An 18,927-nucleotide genomic window follows, 5' to 3' on the forward strand; every position below is an offset into this window, starting at 1 on the left:
CCCCACTATGTGCCACAACACAACATAACTTGACACTAAATAAATATGAATGTATACTATTTACCTTATTTGCACTTGCCACATTTAATAAAAAACGCATATAATATTACGATCATTCAAACTTAAATTTATTCGATCACATCATTTTATAACACGAATTTGAATCTCACTTTATGTAGGTTTATGCATATGCATATGCACCTAGGTCTATGTTGCTCTGTGGTCTATGATCGATTAATACGTCTTTGGCGTTGGACCTGCGGTGCGTATATATCGATCATTGGCGTCCAAAAGGTTAAATATTCTGGTATACAAATAAGAACGAATAGAACCTATTAATTCCCGCTGTTTGGTATCGAATGATCCAAGGGCCCGTCGCGCTCTCGAGCAGACGCCGCCGCTATAAATTAACAACTTCTCTACGCAGTCACACAGGTCTAATAATATTATGTTTTTCCTCTTTATCACAGAAAACCATTTATATACAATTTTGTCGTACTAAAATGTCGTAACCTACAGCGAGTCGCGAGAAATGCTTCATAATTAATCGTCCACGGATATGAGATATTGTGAGATGCTATGTATAATTTTATACTAGTTCCATAATTGTAATATATTACTGTATGTGTACGACATTTTTATTGCTTTACGAAATATTACTGTTTAGTGTTGAAGTCGTATAAGTAATCATTTGAGGAGCTACAGCGCTCACACGTTAGTGCCAAGATAATGGAGTATTTTTAACAAGGGAAGGGATTCTTGGACCTAACGCGTGAAGTGACATGAGTTGATACCTTATCACAATTAGTGCTACATGAACACAGGTGAAAGCTTCCCTTTTGTCAGTATTTTGTCGAGGTCACTTGTATACGCATTACTAAACATCGCGAAACACATTGAACTTGGGATAACCGTTTGGATCAATTTAATACATATACACTTTAATTAGGTACAATGAAGTAGGATTTAAGCATATGGTTATCACTTGTGTGACTCGACAAAAGACCCGTACAGTACAGGGGGTGGTTACATTACACGCTCCAACCATTGCTGACAGATGTAAAAAATTGTATGGTGTTGAATATTGATTAGTTATTATTCCGTTCATACGTTTATATTAATACCTCTCTCTAATTTATATCTTCTAGGTATCTCTATGTTAGAGCGTCTGCATCGCGGGGGCATGATTCATATGAAATATTTATATGACTGATATCATATTTGTAATATTATCAGCAAATTTTGGATTTTTATATATTATATACACGCTGAACTACCAATATCACTTTTAGTATGGGAGTATGCTCAATTGTTATCAGTCCAAGAGCTTGAAATATTTAAGTAGATATTTTAAAGACTCCAATTTGTGTAACAAAGTACCTACATTAATCCTCCATGTCCAATTGTTTACGTCGATATAAATCATTTCTGATTAAATAAGTAAAACCAAATATATTTCCATATATGAATATCTAGTTTCAAATTTTTTATTCTAACAGTGGTTGGATAAAAAATTTCGTTGCGTTTTTTTAATCTGTCATTTAGCGCGAAGTAAAATATAGCTGGTCAAGCAAATCTTGTCAGTAAAAAAAGTCGCGAAATTCAAATTTTCTATGAGACGATATCCCTTCGCGCCTACATTTTTCAAATATTCCGCCTTTTTCTACTGACAAGATCTGCTTGACCAAGTATAATTTCGCGGTTGGGCACGTTTATGACCACGTCATCGTCGCCCTTGACGATGCCTAATAAGCGGACTGTTTACGGTTATCACACTTATCACCCCTCCGAGCTAATTCCTAAGTACTAATAGTTATTGACGATACAAGTGCGGAAAAGAGGAAATTCGAAACGAGTGGCCATAAATTGAAACACGACCGAAGGGAGTGTTTTAAATCGACACGAGTTGCGAATTACCTATTCGCACGTGTATCGTACAACGTTTACAGTACAGTCACCAGCATAAATATATGAACAGTCATATATTTATGCCCACAGGGGCAGCCGTGCAAAAATATCTGATGCTCCATTGGAGCCATAAGTATATGACGACACTACCTCTGTAAAAATATGTGATGCTTTGTGGCCGGCAAAAATATCGTTAGTCTGTATCCGCATAAATATCGGATCGGGTCGCTTTAAAAATATTTGATTACTCATATAAATCAAAATTATGTGATTACTCTCATCTGGCATAAATATCTCTCCACTGTGAAAGCAAATACATCGGATGGACGACGGACCGCCTATTATACAGGGTGACATTTGAGTCGTGATCAGTAATATGTTTTTCTAACTCCATAAACAACGAGCAATTTAATGCCCCTACTCTTACTAAAAACAGACAAGATATTTTTTATTTTTTGTTTATTTTTTGTCAGCAGCAGCGAAAGCGCTATTATTGTTTGTCCTTGTCACAGTCTCACAAGTTGACTTCTTCGTCATTCTTTTTTATGTAAGAAGGAGGTTTATTACACATCTTCTATTAAAAGTATACCTGATTTTTTATTGTCACAATTTAAAATTGCAAATGGAATACGTGAGACAGACATATGCAATGACAAGTCTGCACTCTTTTCGTGAATTGTCAAATCACTTCATACAATTTAAGGCTCTATGCTATCCAGCTATGGTTCGTTTTTGCCGATTGATGACATATTTCATAATTTCGTGTCATATATATAGGCGGTCCGTCTGCCATCCCATGTATTTGCATTCCCAGTGGAGAGATATTTATACCAGATGAGAGTAATCACATAATTTTGATTTTTATGAGTCGTCAAATATTTTTTCACCTCAGCAGCTCGAACAAGGGTACTTTGCTACTTAAAAACAGTGAGCAAAATCGCATTTTGCTCACTGAGTGAGACAAGATGAGCAAAATGCAATTGTTTTTAAGTAGCAAAGTACCCTTGTTCGAGCTGCTGAGGTGAAAACTTAATTGTTGGTATATCTTAAGAAAACATGAGTGAATAGGTAAGTGATGAAGAAGGAATACATTTTTCGGGTTCTCTAATATGTTCTCACTGCTGAGGTGAAAAGTTTTGTGAACTACACGAGATCAAAGTTATTTACATCTCGTGCGCTTTTGAGTCCCTTACTACGCTTAAGATTCTAAATTAGATTCACTCGCTACGCTCGTGAATCTATTATAGAATCTTTCGCTTGCACGGGACTCAAAATAAGCACTGGAAGAAATATCAAACTTTGATCTCTTGTTGTACAAATAACTATTAAGCCACCCGATCCGATATTTATGCGGATACAGACTAACGATGTTTTTGCCGGCCACAAAGCATCACATATTTTTACCGAGGTAGTGTCGTCATATACTTATGCCTCCAATGGAGCATCAGATGTTTTTACACGGCTGCCCACAGTCATATATTTATGCTGGTGACTGTACATATGGCACTTTATCAGTATAAATGACAATATGGCGGACGAATGTTTGAAATGTCACCGTATTTAAGAATTATTTCGCTTAAAATTTAGTTTTTTCCTCACAAGTGTGATGAAAAACATCGTGTGTGCCACGGGCGGTACCTACAAAAATTACGAACTCGTGTTAATTAATTGGGCTCCACAAGGACCTCGATTAAAGGAGGCAACAGGAGATCCTCGCACCGGCAGCTTTCTCGCGTAAAGGCTCGCTATCGCGATACAGCGCGGGAATGCTGCCTGCGTGATGGGCACCTTGCCGAGAGGCCAAATGTTGGAGGGTAGTTTTTAGTTAGGTTTAGTTATATTAGTTTTATTTTATAAGTAGTTATAATCATTTATTGTAATTAACACTTGTTTGTAAATTCTTGTTTACCGCCCTTAAACACAATATATTTACTACTCGTAGGTATATCTAAATGCTATACTAGCAATGTCACTATTTATTCTAGGTATTTCTGGCATTCCTAAGAAAATAATATTTCTTTCATTATAACGACCGGTAGCCATATCTCGAGTACCCTATTGTAACGCACTAGAACAAGCCGGTACGTAAGTACCTATATTATATGAAACGGATTATTTAGTCACTTAGTTTTGTGGCCTGTTTACACATTGATTAATGTTTAGTGTGAGTTCATACATTTGCCACTAAGCGCAAGTAGCAAATGTATGAACTCGCACTAAACAAATCAATGTGTAAACAAGCCTTTATCCATAATTCATTTTGATCTGTCATCAATGGCAGGGACGTACTTAGCTTCCAAATATATTCTATGATTAATATTAGTCGTGTTATATGCGACGATAAGGCAATAGCATAATATTATACGGAACGCGTACTTTCTATGTTTATTGCTTATGACATGTTCTTTCGAGGTGAAAGGATCGGCTTGGAGGTATTTAATTCTCACTAATAAATATCTCACACAGACTTTTGCCATTATTTGTCCGCTCATCCATGTTTGTATGGCGTACGATTATTACAAACATTTGAGATGTTTACTTATTAAAATCTTAACTAATTAAATTATTTGCTAGCCAATAGACTAATTATACACTCAATGAGTTTGCACTTTTTGCAAGAAAGTATAACAATTTTGATGAACAGCCACTAGTAAAGTAACAATGCCTACACGGCGTAGACTAGGTGTCACTTCTGCGAATCGTCGGTAGATATTAGTATTATATTCTCACTTTTATTTCGCTATATCCGCAATTCACGTTGTTTTATAGATGTACAAAGAGGAAATGGTATTATAATGGTATGTTTCTAAAATGTTGGTATTTAATAGCGTCTGAACTTTAAAGCATTCGAGATTAACTGTCAACTTTACTGCACTTGCCGGTTTGCTCATTGTCCGATTGCTGTTCATGGCATTATTTACATTTCGTAGTCGCCATGTTTTACACGGAGGGTTCAGGCTTCAGGATAACAATTAATGGATATTATTATTAAGACAGCGTAAGGTATAAATTTTTTTTTACTAAACGTTTATCCCCTGGACTCTTCCTACACTTAGGTGGAATAAAAACCTTAAATGCTAAAGTAATTTAAAATCCTAGTAAAAACAGTCAAGCCGGCATCAATACTAGACGTCACGCACGGCACGGGTCTCAACAACCGGCAGAATTGGCTAAACGATTGTAAATACTCATTCATTTAAATTGTAGATCATTAACGAATGATTACAACATGCAATAAAGTGATTAGTTTACAATTAAATAGTTCTATATCGTAAATTGTTAGTGAGCCAATCTGACCCAGATTGTAAAGAAATGGTGACGCAGATTTCCTTCAGTAGCTGGTGTTATCGCTGCTAATTAAAAATACGCCACGGGTTCCCCTCATCTGGCATAATATTGTTTGTCAGAAATACATTTCGCATAACATGTATCGCAGAAACACTTTTAGTCGAATGATAATTTTGCATAACTATTACTTGGCATTACTATTTACTACGCATACAATACATTTTGCAGCATATCATTAAGCAGAAAATTACTGTTGCCGACTTTCATTTAGAATAATTTTATGTACCATAACCATCCTGCAGCATACTCTTATTATGGCATAATGATTTTTTCTGCTAGCAGAAAAGCGGGTTAAGTAAGAACTGCGACCCCAACAAAATTTGACGTGTGCCAGAAAATAAGGTTAGGTTATGTTAGAATTGCGACCTCCTACAAAAACGAATGGCTGTCAGAAAAATAGGTTAGGTTAGGTTAGAGCTGCGACCTCCTACAAAAACGAATGGCTGTCAGAAAAATAGGTTAGGTTAGGTTAGAGCTGTGACCTACTACAAAAACGAACGGCTACGGCGGCGGCGAACGGCGGGCCGAGGCCGACCCAATACGCCGCCGCCGCACAGGCCGCAGACGTGCCGCTCATGAGCGTAATCTGCCGCGCTGATGAGAGCCAGCGGGCGGCGGACATGGGTGCGTCCCCTCCCATGACGCTGGCTCCCGAGATGATAAGCGCGACCTCGTGTCCGGAAGCGCTACTACTGGGACGGTCATTAAAAAAAAATAGGGTATGGATCCTAGGCAGGATAGCCGCTGCGGGGTCGCGGACTCATTGCGCAAGCTTCCCCGTAACCCCGCAACCATAGCGGCGAGAGGACACCATGGGGTTTAGTGGGTAGTGGGGCCTCTTTGCAGCCCTGAGTCCCACATAACCGTCCGGGTTTCTCCCCGGCCCGGCGGTATGCAGAAAAGCATTCCCCATGTAATAAAAAAAAAGGTTAGAGCTGCGACCTCCTACAAAAACGAATGGCTGTCAACGAATAGCTGTCAGAAAAATAGGTTAGGTTAGAGCTGCGACCTCCTACAAAAACGAACGGCTACCAGAAAAGTAAGATCAACTGCCATAAACATCACCTTTAATTAAACTTGATAGCTTTATGCCACCAAAATAGTATGCAATCACATACAATACATTTATCGGCGAAATCAATATTCGATTAAAATACTATTATGATTATCAACAGTATGCCAAAATATGGTTCTGGATTATAAAACTCTGCGAAGTGATTGTATGGTAAATGATACTATGCGAAAGGTAATTCTGCCAAACGACATTTCTGCCAAGTAACATTATGCAATACAAATTTATGTCAAAAAACTTTCTGCAACACATTAGTAACTCATACGCCACACCTGATCTCGATCAGGGAACTTTATATTATGCGAATAGCTTTTAAACAGACAAACATAAGGACAATTAAGTATAAATTGTCCTTAGATAAGTAGGCGTCATTGTATTAAATGTAATATGAAAGTTATAATTTAAAATTCCAAAATCGAGAAGCAAACGTGCGACCCTCGAGTTATTCTAGTGGCGTTCATTTTCAGCATTTGGTTGGTGTGTAGGTAATGTTCGAGTGTGTGAGGTTGGAATGCAGTGGACCGGCGGGCGCGCCGCCCACAGCGGGCGGGGCGCCCGCGACTATGGCGACGGCTCGAAGCTTACAACGGTTACGAATCTCCTAGTGTGTGATGGTTAAACAATCTCAACACTAAATATAATTAACTTCACAACATTACATATAATATAAATAATCATTCAGAGTAATCTTGTTTAAATGATAACAGTACATAATTTTCATAATTTTACCCAATTTAATTTAAAAATGACATCTTTAATGAACAATACATATACAATTCATATTTATAGCTTTAATCGTATTTATTAAATTTAAATAACGTATAAAGCACTTGGGGGAGGACAGCAAATTCAATAAAAAATGTTATTATTAGGTATAATATTAACTAAGTAAAAATTATTTGCTATTTAAATATTTTATACAATACTAGTATTAATTTGTCTGACGATGAATTGCTAGTGTTTCCCAACGACTAAGTTGTAGATGTAGACGCGCGGCGCGGAAGGCGCGCGGCGCCGGCGCCGAGTGCCTGGCGCGCCGCCGCGCTAGGCGATATAACGTGGACTTTATCGAGTGCAAATTTAATGATATAGAAAGTTACTTTTATAATACAGACTAATAATTTCATTTATGTAAAAATCCTAGCGCAAACGAGCTGTCTGGCACTGTTTCATACTTCGATTACCTTAATCGTAATATAAATTAAAGAGTAAAATTTTAGCGAATTAAAAATTAAATTTTCCAAAACTTTGTAAATACTAGAATTTGGATATAGCTCATGGAGGCCCGCCGGGAGGGGGCGCAGCGGAGATCCGCCGTGTCCAGGAGGGACGTCCAAAATCCTGAGCAACGTAAGTCGTCTATATACACACGGTCGCCGAATAAAAAACGAGATCGTTCGAGGCGTGTTGTCGCGGGTCAGGCCGGGCGCGACGCTTCAGAAGGTGTGCGCGTGAGTCGCGGGGGCCGCGGCGGCGCGCACGTCTCTCTGGGAGCGCGCGCGTCGGCGCCGCTAGCACCAGTCGTCCTCGTCGGAGTCGGAGTGGCGCGCGCGCGGCTTGTACCCGTTGGGCAGGCGCGAGGGCGGCGCGGGCGAGGGAAGCGCGCGCGCGCCGCCGCCGCCTCGACCTAGCGCCAGCGCGGCCTCGTACGACAGCGGCGCTACCGGCTCGTACGACCGCCCTCCCCGCTCGCTCTCGTAGCCCCGCCCGCGTCTGTTGCAAATACTATGTGAACAAACGTACAACATGTAATTCAACATAATCACGTCGATTTCTAAACGTTTTCGGTTTTGAGGCTATACTCATAACATTATGTCTAAAACCCCACGACAGGAATAAGAGGGGGATTCTAAGTTTTTAAATCTCAAATACTTGCGACTTTGACACGACTCGTAACCATCTCGTTATGACTCGCAATGCATTTCGTGCGCACCAATAAAGTACTTTAAAATTTAAACACCGCTCTATATATGTCAAATTAAAACGCTTGCTGGTGGGCCCAAAGAACAGAAGATGCACGTGGGTGTGATGAGATTGATGAGAACTAGTAATAACTTTTTAAAACCCTCGGTTTATTTAGAGACATACCTTTTTCTTCACTGACTCGATCCATTTGCGTTATTAGATTATTTTAGAATTGTACCTTACCTATCTCTAGATCTATAGTCTCGGTGTATCAGTCTTTCTACTTCTCGGCCATACTCGTACTCATCGTGCAAAGGCTCCACCGGGTCCCGCACCGTTTGCCTCAATGATAACTGAAACAAACCAACAAAATATTATTGTCGATAAAATTCGTAGTTACCCGTTTTGTACGTTGACATGTATGGCCACTCCGACAGTGAAACAGGCTACAGAAAGTACAGAACCCGTGAACGTACTGTTATAAAAAAGTAATTTATACTAACATGTTTCATCTTGACAAGTCTAATTCTTTTAGGGGGTTTAGTAGAGTCGGCTGAAGTTTTTGGGAGAAAGAGTCTGTGCAGAAAGAGAAGAGTCGTAGAATGTATTGGATCCCATACATTTCACGACTCTTCTCTTTCCGCACAGACTCTATTTTTACAGTGTATTAAATAATATTATTAAAATTTTAATCTGAAGACGCGTGCATGACATTCGTGCATACAATTAAGTCAAATACGAGTATACTTACATGAGAGGGGCTATGGGTGATTCGAGTGAACGGTGGCTGCTGCTTGACCTGCAGCGTGGACGGCTTGGTAGGCGTGGGCGGGAGCTGCCGACCGCGGCCTCGCCGCGCTCCGTCCCTCTCCCAAGATCGGTCCCGCCAGGCTCGCCACTCGCGGTCCCTCTCCCGCTCTCGTTCACCTATTGGAGCCCAAACTGTTCTTTGAATAATTTGGACGTTCTACTTAAGGCCCATTTTCATTGTTCGATAGAGCCCGCGTCCTGCATGTGGAAACAGCGTTTTTTCTTTTTGCGTTTTATAGACAAATGAGTACATATAAGGTTCCCGAATCTCCATGCGGACCCATCGACTAATGCAAATGCGCCTTATATACTCGCAACGCAACCAACATTAAAATACATTAACGTTTCGCCGAAATAAACAAGAAAAATCAGGGTCGTAATGAAAATATACAGTCTGGACAATAAACAGATGTGCAAACAATTTTCCTAGAAATATCACGTATCACGTCATCTAGACACACGGCTCTGTCACTCGTCTCCATGCGTGCGAAACCAAAATATTGACACTGGAAATCTAATTTGGTTTAGACACAATGCTGATCTTAGCAAAGGGTCTTAGAGGTTTAGTTCAATATCGACTGTATATATTTAAATATATATTTTTAATTCAGACCCTTTGCTTTACAAATTTTTGGCAAGATATGCTCGACAGGCGTTTAAAATAATTCAGTTTGATGATATAGACAAACGTAAGTGACTTAATGCGGAAATCGTCCGGGGCAGTAAAGGAATATGTGTAGGTAAAACTTTGTGTTAAAGCTTAAGTTGGCTTGCGTGACTTTTGACAAGAATAAAGTCGTAAGATGCAAGGAAAGAAACTGAAATATTGGTGTATCGCTTGTGCGTTGAAATCAGTTTTGTGTGTTTTAGCTGTTACCACAAAGACTACCTGTATGTAGTTAAATGTTAGCAGAGGAACGGAAATTTGAAGGTGTGTTATCATGTTCGAGATTGGATTAATGGACAGTGTCTATGGGTGAGTGTGTGTGTGTGTATGTGGTGTGTGTGGCGAGTGGATCTCACCGTAGGTGTGGTGTGGCGGGCTGGGCGACCGCGAGGGCTGGCTCAGGCTGGTCGTTGGGTGCGGCGCTCTCCACTCCTTCCCTGCTGTCAGGAATACCTTCATGTACCTTCCACCACGGTTTACCCTATGCCCGTCGGACTACCGACCTCATTTCCTTGCTCACAAAGGTGACTCTAAAAGTTTTGGGGTGTCTGTTCAAGGTGGTACCAAATGTACGGGTAGTGATGGACACGGATTTGGATAAGGGACATTTCTGGGGCTTTTTTAGCACAACCGTCACTAAATCGCATAATGCTCAAATCGGTTCCACTTTCGTTTGCAACACTATTGTAATCACTAAGCGACCAAGTGAAGAAGAGTCCTTTAAGCGTTTGCATGCTGCATGGTTCAGGTAAACTGGCCAAGTGCATGCGCTTCAGGCACCAGAAGTTTTAGTGTAGTTATAAAAAAAGCAAGTTTTGTGCAAACAAGGGTGGGTAAGAGTTAGTTCTGTAAGTCGGCGCCATATCATGCAGCAGGCAAAACAATAATAATCTGCTTAGAAAATTGTTTTTACAAGCTTTTTATTAATAGTTGTATAAAGTCAGCAGATTTTGCATAATCTGCTTAGAAAATTGTTTTTACAAGCTTTTTATTAATAGTTGTATAAAGTCAGCAGATTTTGCATCTGCTGGCGGCGGTGCCGACCCTATGCGAAGTGAACTTAAATCTAGAAATGTCAACTATTTCCTGATAAAAAAACTTACGATAGGAATCGCTAGTAACAATCAAGTTATGAGCATGTATGGGATGAGCTGTTATTTAATCATATCTAATTTGAACTACTAGTCGGTATGTAGATTACAAAACTAGCTTTGTGATGATATTAAGTATGGCTAAAGTTTACAGACTATGTATCTATTCAACATATTTATTTTAGCATGACCGGTTCGGCCATAAACTGTCTTATAACTACATCTACAAAACATGTCTACATCTACTTTAAGCTAGACTTCCCATCTTCTCACAAAACTTTCAGAGTACCTTCATGAGAAGAAAAATGTTTGCAAAACTGTTTAAATTGATTAATTGAAGCTAAGAAAAGGTTAAATATGTCATCATTAAATGAAAATAATATACACTACGGGAACAAAATAATATAACAATTGAGGCAACCAGCTCAATAAAAAGCTAAAAGACTAGAAAATTTCTGAATAAAATCACAATTTCCAATTTGCTAGCATGAAGCCACTGTCCACGTTTTAGAAAGGGAGAGATGCATGCGCTGTTCGAGCACAGCTTCTGCACTTTCGCAAAAATAGCGATCGGTAAATTTGCTGATATCCATGTTGATCTAGTAGGTGTGTGGTGAGACGTCTGTAAGATTACCAGCAAATCCACATATACTGGAAGCTAAATGGGTATCTCAAACGTGTACTTAGCATTGTTAGCTTGTAGGGAAAAGTGCGTACCATGTGGATGGTAGTGGTGTGGCGGGCGATGTGAGCGGCCGTGCCGCTGATGTTCGTGCTTCACTATCTCGACAACGTTGCTGACCGTGTCCGAGAACCCGATGTCGTGGTGGTAGCCCCCGTAGTGGCCACGCCGCCTCGGACTGGGCGTCCGTCTGAAAACGCGCTTCGTTAGCTCTGGCTTACAACCCGTTTCCCCTCATGCGACATCCCATGCAGTTACATGTCACGTACAATTACACGAAACAGCATTTCCTTCAGAATAACAAACGGGTTAGTTCAGAAATTTGTCAGTAGACGTTATTACGTGCAACGCTAACATACCGCTTTTCACAACGATTACTTTGAGATCAATTTCTTCTTCGATGACACTACAAAATAAAATGAAAACAGAAATAACTCAAAATAAACGGTAACACAATAATGTGAATTATTTATGTGGTATCTCACCTCAAACTGGAAGACCTGCCGTGGTGACCGTTTTGGTAGGTGTGCGGCGCCGTTAGTCGCGCCTCGTCCAGAGACTCTATGGACGCGTGATGTGAAGCTACGTCTTGCAACTCCAGCACCTATAAATTCACTTTAGGTCATACACAGTCTAAAAATAAATATTCTATGGTATACAACTTCACCTCTTCGTGTCATATCTAAGCATATAACTGTCCCATATTTACAAAATTTGTACATTATAGGAAATCATGCATTGAGTAGATCGGTGAAAAACATTTGCGTCATGCTACAAATCGTGCAGTAAGGTGCTGTTCTTTAATTAATAACATACTTTACTTACCAAGTAAAAAGTTTCAACTAATACATATCATGCGATGCATGCTTTTATATAGATCCAGTACTCATGCGATAAACGTAGAATATTATGTAGTGGTGTAATGTTATATATTACGATTGTAATGTTTGTATATATGTATCGGTAGTGAAAAATCTATGTCTAATTATATCAACATGTGTTATCAACGTCTAGCTAGTCCACAGAAAAATTACTCCTTTCATATAGTTACAAACGAGACATTCACTATTATAATATCGAGATATTGTCACGAATAATTCAATACACTACATTTTTACTCATTAGTAAAACAATCCTATATTACTGAAAATGTTTACCTAATTATAAAAAACCATCTGTAAACTTTGAAACGTACACCATTATCCTTTTAGTAAGTACAACATATACAAGTCATTAAACATATAGTGGGCCTAAGCCCCTAGGTTATCCTTTACCACAAATTCAAATACCTAAAAAACAACAAATATTTCATTAATTTTCTAATGATCAACAACAAACATAGGACAGTGGGACCAACCTACGGCTTAGCTGTCCTTTACATTAACAAAACACTGTTCTAACTTTAAAATAAAATGACAACATATACAAACTATCTATGACAGATGGTGATGCATCGACATATTTATTTAGCATTAAATAATTCTGATACAGTACGTTTGTGGACCACATTCTAATTAATAGTTTTGATATTTCTCAGTTCTCATGTGCAATTCTCCTTGAATGAGATGAGAAATAATTTTGGTGGAAACATCAATTTGCACTTGACAATAGCTAATTGTATGATATTATAGGGCTTCACAACAAAAATATAGCTTAACGTTGGGCCCATTTTAAAACGGAATTCACCTTTTTATTGTTCCTGTAACAAAAGATAAAGCCATGTCAGTTTACGTTGGTCTACCATCTTACACAACAAGCAAAATGATTGAAAAGCTTTAGCCCGACGGCGGTTCCTTCATACAAAGGACCTCCTCCTCTTTCAATGTCGGCTAAAAATGTAGCATACATGTCACTAAAAGCAAATTGATTGACACCACGCCAAAATCGGCCAAAAAGCATGGAAGCATACGTAGTATGTACTTAGTTGGGTAAAAAACAAAAGTTATTTCTTCTACTCTTTATCTGACTTGTATCTGGCACAGTTTTGGTCTGTACAAAAACTGTTAATATTTGGAGTGCTCCCAACTTTCAGAAAAAATAAGGTAAATCAGACCGTAAATCGTAGTATGAGACATTAATAGACATTCTTCTATAGTCAAGTACAGAAGTTAAAAATATATTTGCGAGGTTTAAATCTCAATAACAGTTAATAGTAGCTTTAGATAATGAGTACTCACTTGAGTGACTTTCTGGTGTTGCGGCGGGCGAGGTCGGCGAGGGTGTGAGAGTCGTGGTCCTCGGGATGGGCAGCGACCGGCAGGGCGACGGGCGGCTCGTGGCTCAGTGAGCCGGCGCGCGAGCCAGGGCCCAGCCCCGCCGCCACGTCCAACAGGCAGTTAAAGAAGGACGCCTTCTGCACCACGCACCCCACTTCACACATCCACCCCACACACGCATATGCGCAAGCTCATGTCACACGCCGCCAACAAACGCAATGGCAACTAACTAAAGCAGTGGTTCCCAACCGGTGGTCCGTGGAACAGAGGTCAGCGAGAACCTCAGAAGTGGTCTCTAAACCATGATAACTATCTATGCAAGCTATTTGGTTATTAGTTTCTTTGTTGGGAACCCCGAACTAAAGCCTACATGAGTCTGCGCAATCCCACACCACATGTCCATGCTGGAGTTCTTTAGTTTGTGTTATAGTGTAGGTATGTTTGTTGAGTGTAAGAATTCCAACGAATGGACATTGTAAAATTAATGCATACTGCATTGTATAGATATCTGCATGTGTGTATTGTGAAGATGAATGCAGCTGTATAGATCTGAGAAAACAACTATAACACGGTATGTTAGTAGGTATTGTACGATGTCAGAGTTTCTGTTCAGTGAATACGTTGGATGACTGATTAATAGTACGATACATATATGATAGAGCTGTAAATTACAAAGCTTTAATAATATATTCATATACATGGTGCTAGTTGAAGGTTAGTGCGAAAATATTGAAGCCAGATGCAGTTTGGTATGCAGCTAGATTATGACTGCTGCATCGTTCATTATCAGAAGAAAGATTGAGTATTTCTTTCCAACATGCGCTTATATGAAAATTGCCTTATTTAGAACAAAGTATATATCATAACTACTTTCAAAAAGGACACGTATCTCATGATATCGTAAGTGTGAAATCGGAAGGATAGTGCTTAGGATAGTATGAGTACGAACTTTTTCGAAATAGTGTTGATATTAAATTTTCATTCTATTAGGTATACAGAAAAATACATTCTTAGGCAAAAAGAGCGTAGCAGAAAAGCATATTATTTCGTTCATCAATAATCTTCAGGCTTCTACAATGAATAAATTAATTGAGCCAAAATGTAGATAATCAGATAAAGTAAAATCAAACATTCATTCGGTATAACACAAACTACTGGAGGAAGAAACACTTTCAGAATATCAAATGGTTGTCATGCAAATTTTCCTAAAACGGTCAAACAATACATCTGATTTCGCCAATTGATAGTCAACACAATTAGAAGAAGGTGTAGGAGTAGCGAGCGATACAACTTGGTAGAAGACGACACAAATGGGGCACTACGTCGGACATTCAACAGCTACTAGACACTGCCAAACAACTCTCCAACAATGAGACTGTTCTACGTTTATTTTGCAACTATAGGACAGGTCACTATGTCGTGGTTTACGAAGCCCTGACGGACACTTGACAGACAAAAATATACTTGACGCGCACAAGTTTATTTGAGCCAGTACATCAAGTGCGTCACTGGTGCCAAACTCAACTGTATCTATTCTATGCTACTCTCATGGTATGATTTCTCTCATGGACTATTGCGATGACTTTAGAAGTCATAATTTGCCATTTGGAATTTTCTTTTCTTGTATGATTTTCCAAATACGATGCGAGATAAAATATGATAAAATAAAAATGTCTAGAACAGTGCAAGAAAAAAGTAGTCAAAGTCTCGTTCCGTAAAATATTTAATACTACCGGCTGATTGGCCGTAGGGCTATTCTCGCCGAATGCCTGAAAAGTAAACCACCAATGTAGTCGACTCATACTCGTACGAGTCGATTCCACTAACGTGACTCTGTATTGTTGTACTCTGCTAGCGCTCGTAATATAAAGAAGCCAATCGACATTTTCAATGTCATTCTCGATTTAACTTCAATTCCATTTTAGCGTCATTTAACAACAATACATCCACATAAATAACACAATCAACTATACTTAACTAACTATAATGTTAGAAACTTTACACTAATGTGGGGAATTATAAGGGTCCATCAACAAACACTACTTTAACGTGTAGTATTACCTATTCTTTAATATTTACATTTGGCTCAAAGGAACAGAAGATGCTGTACATTAATTACACTTTAGCCACACGTATTTACTCTGGCTTCATATGAACTACGCACCTACGACATATACTTAACAACAGTTCATTTTTGTTGAAATACCGAACAAAAACATCAGTGCAGAATACAATATTCACACAATAACTTACCGTAACGCCCTGAGGATTCCGGCCAAACCTAGTCGATCTCCAGCTTTCGAGGATGAGGAGGCCCGCGTAGATCTTGCCCACGGTCATTTTCCCTGTATTGAGTACATCGTTTCGAGGCACCAGCAAATCTAACATTTTCTTCGCTTGCAATGGCCATATGTGAGTAATCGTTTCCCTCAGCTCTTCATCCGCTTGGTCCATCTCGTCCGCTAGAAAAACACATATCTCGTGAAAAAAACTTTCATTTTGTATTCATGCACTTTTTGTCCATTTATAATTACCTGATCTCATCTTGATGTTTAAATTTTCCCGTATCAACGCGAAGAGAGTTGTAGTAAAATTAACCTTTCCTTCGTCGTCTAACGGCATATTCATTCTAATTAATTTCTTATAGGCCAACCTATTCGGACACTTGTTGCCAAACCCCAGCGGAGGATCCATATTTTTTAACATATCATACATTTCCGTAAAGTGGATCTTTCCGCTGAAAAAAAAACAGATACATAAATAAACATAAAAAATATATGGAAGTCCTGACATATTAGAAGTAAAAACTTACGTGGCATTTGGGTCATATTCGGCCCATATTCTAACAAACTCATCAAGGTGATGTGCGCCGAGGATGGACGAATCCCTCGTTAGGTAATCAAAGTTATCCATAATGACGGCAACGAATAAATTTAACATCTGTGGATATTCGTAATACATGAATATAATTATGACTCTAAAGCTATTTATTGGGGCTACGTTATAAAATAAATATTTTCTTTTGCTAAAAACATGTAGTAATTACAATACAATTTTCTGCAAGTATAAACAAATAATTTATTTATTACTTCTTGTCTGTTTTACAATTAAGTCTGAATAGCAAGGTTCACTTAGCATTAACAAAGTGATATACAAAAAAAGTCTCGATTTCTTATAAGTGACCAATGGACTCAGAAGTAAAAATACAGCCAATTTTAAGCGATCCATAGTTCAGTTTTACGTAGTTAAACAATTTATAGTGAGATTGGCTTCAGGTCTTTTTGTATCATATTTTAGTCTTAAATTATAATATATTTTAGTAATATTTACGGTACTTACAAGAAATGAACAGAAGAATATGAACGATACGAAGTAGGCGTAAGCGAGCGTGCTTCCGCAAGGTTCGCTTGGACTCTTCCCGGCCTTCTCGTCGCACTTCGCCGGCTTGAGGCACGCCAGCATGATGTTAGGCCAGGACTCGCCCGTTGCGCATCTGAATACCAAGTGACTAACAAATACCCGCATTTGCAACAATTACCCAAAATACCCTTGACCTACGGATAGTCACCCAATTAGATTCGAGAAAGTGATTTACGGCCGTACGGATATTTTGTCTGTATAAACTTGATATGAATCGAAGATATCTTATTAACTTTTTAAATTATTAGGGTCAGCCAGTAGTTCAAAGGTCTTTTGGCCGTGGAGTAAACCGAAACACTGTATCTCTACTCCCTGAAATGAATTCCGAATGTTTATAGAGTAATGAATTATTGTTGGCATTTCATTCAATAGTCATAAGAACCAGTAATTCGGTTTTGAAAAAAGAAAAAACAATTAAAAGTATTGGGTATCATCGGGTAGACCAATTATTTTTAACATGTCGTAAAATCAAACTAAACATTTAAGTTTTCGAATGCATGTGATTCTAATAAGTGTAAACTAATTTTGCCACAAAACCTATATGGAGGTACAAATCGACTTCGAATTTAACGTCATGCAGTGAGGGCATTCATGCATTTGCCAAAAACATACCTATCAATATTACTTGTTTAAATTTTATTAACAAAAGGTAATCCAATTTTTGTTGATCAGTGATAATGCTGACACAACAGTTGTCATATATGGCAAAGCAACATTGATTATCTGTCTATAATTTTGTAATACCCAGATATATAATGTAACGCGATATTATCCTTATGGTATTGTCCCTTACCTGAATAGTAGCATGAGTGCTTGAATGAAGCTTTGAAAGTTGTTGTGTCTGTTCATATCTGAGTCGGGTGCTAAGTCTATATTGCCAAACACCTGTGTCCAAGCAGATACAACACAGAAAATCAGCATTGTGTGCAAAAATACGTGTACCCTACACATCCTATGCTCACCCCGCTCTATAACAGTTACTAAGTTGGTTCTACCTAAATGATCTATTGCTACCACTAATAAAATGTTTTAGGGGTACAATGCGAAAACAATAGTATACAAGGGTTTACTAGTTACAAAAATGAGATGCAATATTAAGGACAATTTGAAGACAACACTATCGGCTAAATCTACTCTTGAATGTGACCAAACACTATGTTTACGACATGTTGATGCGAGATCGATGATCATGATTGGTATGTACATGTAACATAGACAGTAGTGTCGGAGTCTTAGGCACAACTGCGCAAGAGTTGAGTCAAGATGCCACACCGCACTCCATGTGCCATGCTCTGTAAGGACGAATCTCGGCCGTGTGGGCGCCCTGCCGCTCAGTGGACAAGTGAACAGAAAAGATCGGTTGGCACCACTACGCTGTACTGTACTCTCACCGAAATAGCAGCAAAAGTGCTCCCACGAAAGATCGGAAGTTGTTATGCCTGTTGATGGCAGTGTCTGGATCGTATTGCATGTTTCCGAAAACCTGCCATTAGAAAATGATCAGTGCCTACTACAGTGTAATGCTCCTGCGCTTCCATGTCGTGTTAGCCTATGGAATAGGAATGACTCTTGGGAATGAAACTACTGAGTTTAGATGGAATGGAACAAAATAACGCATCTGGCAGGAATGTCTGCGCTAGTAAAATTTAGCAAACAGTATAAACGCCTTAATCACTATTTGATATTTTTATCAGAATGGCAACTAGATTTCACAGGAAAAGTATAATTACGGCACTAGATTAAATTTTAGACCTAAAATAGCTTGCACCCCGAACACTACTAACCTACTTGTAAGCTAAACTAGGTCA

The 18,927-nt window shown here is 38.9% G+C and overlaps 1 protein-coding gene across 3 annotated transcripts in view; it reads right to left on the reverse strand.

The window, feature by feature from the left end:
* Positions 1-6,679: 6,679 nt before the first annotated feature.
* Positions 6,680-18,927, reverse strand: part of LOC134661591 (voltage-dependent calcium channel type A subunit alpha-1) — a 50,958-nt gene continuing 38,710 nt past the window's right edge. The window contains exons 30-43 of one of the 3 annotated variants that reach the window (XM_063517721.1): positions 17,913-18,004; positions 17,039-17,192; positions 16,512-16,639; positions 16,234-16,436; positions 15,953-16,161; positions 15,433-15,468; positions 13,661-13,836; positions 13,170-13,182; positions 11,969-12,087; positions 11,519-11,673; positions 10,067-10,150; positions 8,985-9,175; positions 8,477-8,586; positions 6,701-8,053 (exon numbers count right to left, since the gene is read on the reverse strand). In XM_063517721.1, the coding sequence (XP_063373791.1) occupies positions 7,840-8,053; positions 8,477-8,586; positions 8,985-9,175; positions 10,067-10,150; positions 11,519-11,673; positions 11,969-12,087; positions 13,170-13,182; positions 13,661-13,836; positions 15,433-15,468; positions 15,953-16,161; positions 16,234-16,436; positions 16,512-16,639; positions 17,039-17,192; positions 17,913-18,004 (1,884 nt within the window). In that variant the 3' untranslated portion in view covers positions 6,701-7,839. Of the gene's footprint in view, positions 8,054-8,476; positions 8,587-8,984; positions 9,176-10,066; positions 10,151-11,518; positions 11,674-11,968; positions 12,088-13,169; positions 13,183-13,660; positions 13,837-15,432; positions 15,469-15,952; positions 16,162-16,233; positions 16,437-16,511; positions 16,640-17,038; positions 17,193-17,912; positions 18,005-18,927 lie in introns of all 3 variants that reach the window. The other 2 variants (XM_063517722.1, XM_063517723.1) reach the window with 2 other exon arrangements.

This window comes from Cydia amplana, chromosome Z (assembly GCF_948474715.1).
Source record: "Cydia amplana chromosome Z, ilCydAmpl1.1, whole genome shotgun sequence".
In the NCBI taxonomy this organism is placed as follows: domain Eukaryota; kingdom Metazoa; phylum Arthropoda; class Insecta; order Lepidoptera; family Tortricidae; genus Cydia; species Cydia amplana.